The sequence below is a fragment of the Kryptolebias marmoratus genome, linkage group LG20, assembly GCF_001649575.2.
Source record: "Kryptolebias marmoratus isolate JLee-2015 linkage group LG20, ASM164957v2, whole genome shotgun sequence".
NCBI classification, from domain to species: Eukaryota; Metazoa; Chordata; class Actinopteri; order Cyprinodontiformes; family Rivulidae; genus Kryptolebias; species Kryptolebias marmoratus.
The window spans coordinates 2,132,784-2,138,783 of record NC_051449.1 but is presented as its reverse complement, the minus strand read 5'-3'; the positions used below and the strand labels follow the sequence as shown (position 1 = coordinate 2,138,783).

General features: G+C 39.4%; 2 protein-coding genes across 8 annotated transcripts in view; one reads left to right on the top strand and one right to left on the bottom strand.

Moving 5' to 3' along the window:
* Window positions 1-6,000, bottom strand: part of LOC108243849 (partitioning defective 3 homolog) — a 251,070-nt gene that overhangs the window by 210,882 nt on the left and 34,188 nt on the right. The gene's annotated exons all lie outside the window — the stretch shown is intronic.
* On the top strand, window positions 2,590-4,159 carry LOC119616610 (putative protein TPRXL). The gene is made up of 2 exons (XM_037973001.1): window positions 2,590-2,800; window positions 3,566-4,159. Exons 1-2 carry the CDS (start codon window positions 2,609-2,611, stop codon window positions 4,130-4,132), a joined length of 759 nt encoding a protein of 252 aa, XP_037828929.1. The 5' UTR covers window positions 2,590-2,608; the 3' UTR covers window positions 4,133-4,159.

Here is a 6,000-nt window from a genome sequence, read left to right as displayed (position 1 = left end):
AGCTGGGGAGGAAACTGGTTTGCTGAAATCTTTGTGGGCAAATGTGAAGCATTAGCGCACATTTTGGCTTCGGTCGCTGCTCCTGCACGCTCCCGGCATTCTGATGTTAACAGGAAGTGACGTCACGTGTCTTCTTCCTGAGTTTTTTGGGGTTATTTTGCTTAAAGTTGCGGGAAAGTTGTGGTGTTTTGGGCAAAGTTGCACAAAGTTTGCGCAACATCGCAAAATCCTGGAGGGACTGTTTAATAGAAATTCCAGCTGGAGAAAAAAACCTCCTAACTCTAGTTTAAGCAGAAGTGAAGCCAAAGACAGAATTATTCATGTAATTCAATGTGTTAAACGTTGTTTTGTCTTTAAACCTGAGTGTGCAGATGTGGAAGCATCTTTTGACTTTTAGCTTTTCATAAAAACTCTGAGAGTCACGGCTTTATCAGAGGCCTAATAACAGGTAAGAGAAAAACTGTCTTAGTTTGATTCTGCATTTTCTAAACAGACAACCTTAAGAGTGAGACAAATAATAAAACAGTAACTCGTCCTGTCTTTGAGTTGACACTTTATATCATTTGTTTTTAGTCTCCAACAGAACAAAAGTCAATCAGCATCCACTTTTACAATAACTGAGGATTTCTTGGCTTTCTCGTCAGCAGCAAAGTCCTTTAATAATCGCATCGCAGCGTCTGAAAATTAATCTAATCGAATCGTGAGGTGCCCGTGGATTTCCACCCCAGGTAATAAGTGCAATCACGTCTCCGGCATGAAAGCAGCTTCAGTCTGTTTGTCCTTGTTTCTACTGCTTGGATTTAAGGGCGATAATACTGATATTTGAGCCTGTGTTGACTTATCCTTCTCCAAGTTCTGACAGCATTCAGGAGCACGGGCCACATCAGAGAGGGTGTAAATTAAAGAGCGTGATGGGCCTTCTGGGGGTCAAGTTCAACGAGTAAAAGTAGCTCACAGCACATTCCTTATAACAAACCAAAGACAAGGGAAACAAAGGAAACCAGTTAACTGCTATAGAGGATAAAAAAAACAAGTATCACAGTTTTTCTCCTACAAATAAAAATAATAATCCTACAGTTTTAACTCCAGCTTCTCACTCTTCGCCTGCTGCCTCTGGACCCAGCTGAGATTCCCATGACACTAATCTGAAGAGCCCCTCATCTGAAGGACTGCGGAACGATGAAGGACAGATCTGGAGCTGGATCACAGCAACCATTGCCTATTTTAGCTCTCATCGGACCAGCAGCAGACTTGGAAGGAGGCCAAGGCCGACGCCGTGACGGTGGGGGAAGCCCAGACGAGGAGGCTCGGGGAGCTCGCTGCTCCACGACAGCAAAACATCCACGATTAAAAGTGTGTCAGTTATACCACGATGTGTACGGTTATTACAGATGAATGAGGAAAACAGCCTGTTTTAAAGTATAACAAGCAACAAACATGATGATTACTGGCTGAAAAATTAACATTAAACCTTTTTAACAATCTGCAGTAGGCCTGCACAGTATTAAAAACATTATTATATCGCAATATAAAAGTGAAGAATATTTATTTTGCAGCTTAGACTGCGAATGCATGTATTCACACTCCGAAAATCTATAATATATCTGGCCAATCAAAAAGCGGCTCACCTGATGCTAAAGCCCACAGAGTTGTGTGAACACTGATGATGAAAGAGAAAGCGAGGAAGATGAGGGTTTAAACCAACGGATGCCTTCATCGCAATATTTAACAATAATATTGCAATCACGTGCTTCTTTAATTTTTAGTCACAATAAAACTTTAAACTGTAGCTATTAAAAGAAATTGAGTGTTTTAGCAATAAGATAATAAAAAAAATCCTTTAAAGTTAAATGAGAAAAATAGCAAAGCAGAGCAATTTTATCCAGTTCTGCTACAGTAGAGTTATTAAGACAAGCAAGGGGAAAACTTTGCAAATACCTAAATTGAATATCTAAATTTAAGACAAAAAGAGTAAAAAAAACTGGTTTTCAGCCGAGCTGTGACAACAAAACAGCAAAAAAGGAGCACACCTAAACGGCTCTAAATTAATCTTATTTATTAGTGTTTGTGAACGCTTTTTATTGTAATGCAGACATCAGCTTTAACAGACATTAATAAATGCTGCTGCATTTATTAAACTGTGTGTTTAAAAGTCATTTTTTGGTATTCAGAAGTTTCTAAATAACATCTGGAGCAGCGATCAGAGACACTTCAGTAACACATTAGCAGCTGTTTATCTTCCATGAGAAATTAATGGTTGACTCTAAGAAAGAAGGATGTCATAAAAAAGAAGCAAGGGGTTCAGATTTTCAAGTTTGAAAATCTGCACAAATAATCACTGAAAAAGCAGCTTTTTGCAAACGTTTCCTTCCACTCCCAACCAAAGCAAGCGGCTCCACCAAGCAGTGGATCTGCTCTCCATCGGAATAAAAACACAGTGGAACACACATCAATGCTCTAAAACTGTTTTTAAATCAAAGCATCACCCTGTTGCTCAGCAAACACCGGCTACACTTGTTGTGACGACGATGATGATTCTGAGCCATTCTCTCAGGTTTCACACCCAGTTCGAGAGCAGGAGGGCGGCAGACGAACTCCAAACACCCAAATGTCTCTCGAAGACCTGAATGAGGACTTCCAGTCAGACGAGAGCGACCACGAGGCGGAGCTGGAGGTGGAAGTGTGCAATTACAGAAATGAAAACCATAATGAGATGAACTACATCGACCTTCTCCTGCTGTACAGCAATCTCACAACATTTCGGGGGATTTACTTCAACAATGTGATTATTGACATGGAGGTAAGGATTATTCAACAACAAGTACAATAAATATTACACCAGGTGCCTTAATTAAGGCCTAAATGTGGCAATCAAACCTCTGACGAGAGTTAGGAGATATTTCTCCAATTTAAGCTTCTCTCCATTAAGTTCTTGTTAAATTCATAACAAATCCCAACAACCAAGCTCTATCTTATATTAAAGATCTTATTGTTCCATATTTTCCTAACAGAGCACTTCGCTCTCAGACTGCAGGTTTACTTGTGGTTCCTAGAGTTTCTAAAAGTAGAGCTTTCAGTTCTCAGGCTCCTCTCTCCAGTTTCTGTCTGTAAGGCTGACACCCTGTCCACTTCTAAGACCTTCCTTTTTGATAAATCCTATAGTAAGGGTTGGGTTTCCTGAGCTATCCCTTAGTTCTGCTGCTATATGCTGCAGGACAAACTGACCACATCTCACTCTGCTGCTGTCTTTTACTCTCCATGTTTGTAATTGTAATTATTTCTATCATTAACTGCACCTGGATCAGTCATTCTGGGTTTGTCTGCGCTCCTTTCCTCTCAAACCCTGGCAATTAAGGCAGAAGGCCGCCCATCCTGACCCTGGTTCTGGTTCTGTTGAAGGTTTCTTCCTGTTAGAAGGGAGTTGTTCCTTTCCAAATAACTGTAACTAACTGGCATTTTATATTGTATGTGAATGTTTTTGTACAGTGCCCTGACATGATTGTTTTTTTTGTGAATACATAAACTGACTAGAATTAAATTGAATAATGTGTTTCTGTGTCCACAGGCAGAGCGTGAAGTTGAATTAAGATTGAACTCTAACAGTCTGCCCTCAGATCTGGCTCTGTTGGAGGAATACATAGAAAATATTTTTGACAATGCTTCACACGAAGGTGAGCAAACCTCTGATGGCGAGTACTCTGATCTGAGGTGCATTCGGGACTTAATCCAGCTGTTTCAAGAAGTGGTCTCTGTGTCCTCCTCCAATTCTCCTACTTTATCCAACTCTTCCAGCAGAGAAACATCTTCCACCAGTTCACAAACTGTATTCAATGCTTCCATTAGCGAACAGTCTTCCTCCAGTTTACCTATACTGTCCGATGCTTCCATCAACGAATCATCTCCCTCCAGTTCACCAACAGGATCCGATGCTTCCATCAATGAATCATCTCCCTCCAGTTCACCTACAGAGTCCGATACTTCCATCAACGAATCATCTCCCTCCAGTTCACCAACAGGATCCGATGCTTCCATCAATGAATCATCTTCCTCCAGTTTGTCGACTGTGTCCGATACTTCCACGAGTGAAACAAATGAGGATGAAACGAGCAACTCTGATAGTGAAGAAAACTAGGAGTCAAGCTGTGAGAGTCTATCCAATAAAAAGAACGGCGTCATCTTCATACAACATTTGGTTATTTTAGGACAATCAGTTCTTTAGCCATGAATTTTATTAGTTATTAAGAATTTCTATAAAGAATTATGTCCATCAATCATCACTAAGCACTTAGTAAGGCTGCCTGTTATTCGATTGCTTAACAAATTAGGAATTGGCCAACTGTAAAATTCAGGTCCAGAACCAGTGGTAAATATGGTCAATCACCAAAACAGATGTATACTTTTTCTTTAATGGCACAAAACTGTTTTTAGCCACACATCATGCTCTTTGAATGAGCTTAAAAAAACTTTTAAGCCTTTTTACATAGAAAAAGATCATTTATGAAAATAAATGACACTATCCCAAGACTGTACGAACTATTAAACCATTACCAACTTTATTTTTATATGAGACAATAATTTACTGTGAATTAATTCAAGTTAAGTCATCTTCAAAGCATTTCAACCAGGACCTGCCAGATAAAATAAACTGACCAACGTCCCTAAATTCTTACTGAACAAAACCAACGTCAGCCAACAAGTTATCTATTAATACCAATGTTAACATCAATATTTATTTGCAATCCTATTATATAAGTCTCAGGTTTGGGAAACAACATTAGCTCCTGTTATTCAAACACAATTAAATTTGATATCTGAGCTAAAGTTGAACTTGACTGCCCCTTAGGGCCTCCTTTACACACAATCACTATCTCGCTATGACATTTAAAAAATGAAAAATTCAAAGAGTGGATCGTCTCAGTAGGGTCTTGGTGAAACCTTCAGGTGCATATTCAGAACAGTGGGCTCCTCATTATTTGTGATAAAGTGGGATATGTCTACAATTGATTTAAGCGTGCACAAAACGTCTGTAACATTTTAATGGATTACTGCGGTAGCAGCAAACCGGGATCCCAGGGGGAGCCTGGAATGTGGTGGGTCGTAGTGCGTCCATGATGTGGAGCCCACATTACCCGATATGGATTGGTAGTTCAGACTTTGAAGCAATGCTGGTCTTACTATACTCATGTAAAGACTACAACTGTTACTGTGACAAGATCATGAAAGCAACTTAACACAGACATGACACTAATGGTAATATTGTGGCATCATCTTCCAGCACGGAGCCACAACCTGGTGCAATCTGAGGGAATCATGCCAGGGTGGGCACATAGCAAAGGAGAGCATCTTGGGTATGAAGAAAATAAAAGAGATTTTTTTTTTTTTGGTTTGCTTGTTTTTGTGAAACAAGTCACGTTCAAAATCAGGGGTGTCAAACCCAGTGACGCAAGGGGACCAAAATTAAAAAATTTGGTCCTAGCCAAGGGCCAATCACGATCAATATTTATTAAAATTACATAAATTAACTTTGGTTTTAGATGTATTATGTCAAATCATTCATATAGAAATATCAATGTCCTTCTCCCAGTTACAGATTATACAGAATTTAGAGCAAATAGACTTTAATGAACACAGACAAATAGATCAAACTTCAAAAAGCTCATCATTAGCTGTCATTTCTTACGCCTCACTCAGCTTTTAAATGAATTTTTTTACATTAAAACAGATTTTTTTAAAAGCCATCAACAAATAAGTGTTTGTTTGCTAATTAGGCTCAGTCTTTTTAAGCAAAATAAGAATCAGAGACTCAATCTGTCCCAGACTAGAGGGCCGGATGAAATGTTACAGATGGCCGGATCTGGCCCACGGGCCTTGATTTTGACACGTGTTCTAATGGATGGTATGAGTGGAGAGGAGGGGTCGTCATCCTGTGTGAAGGGGGGCTTTTATTTCTTACAAGTAAAACGATATAAATCAAATGTACTAGTAAGGGTTTATCAGTAA

What these genes read in the sequence shown, in the direction of transcription:
- LOC119616610 (XM_037973001.1), top strand. Translation starts at nt 2,609, where the DNA reads ATGTCTCTCGAAGACCTGAATGAGGACTTCCAGTCAGACGAGAGCGAC. An exon ending in ATGTGATTATTGACATGGAG is followed by an intron (nt 2,801 to 3,565) that starts GTAAGGATTATT and finishes CTGTGTCCACAG; the next exon opens with GCAGAGCGTGAAGTTGAATT.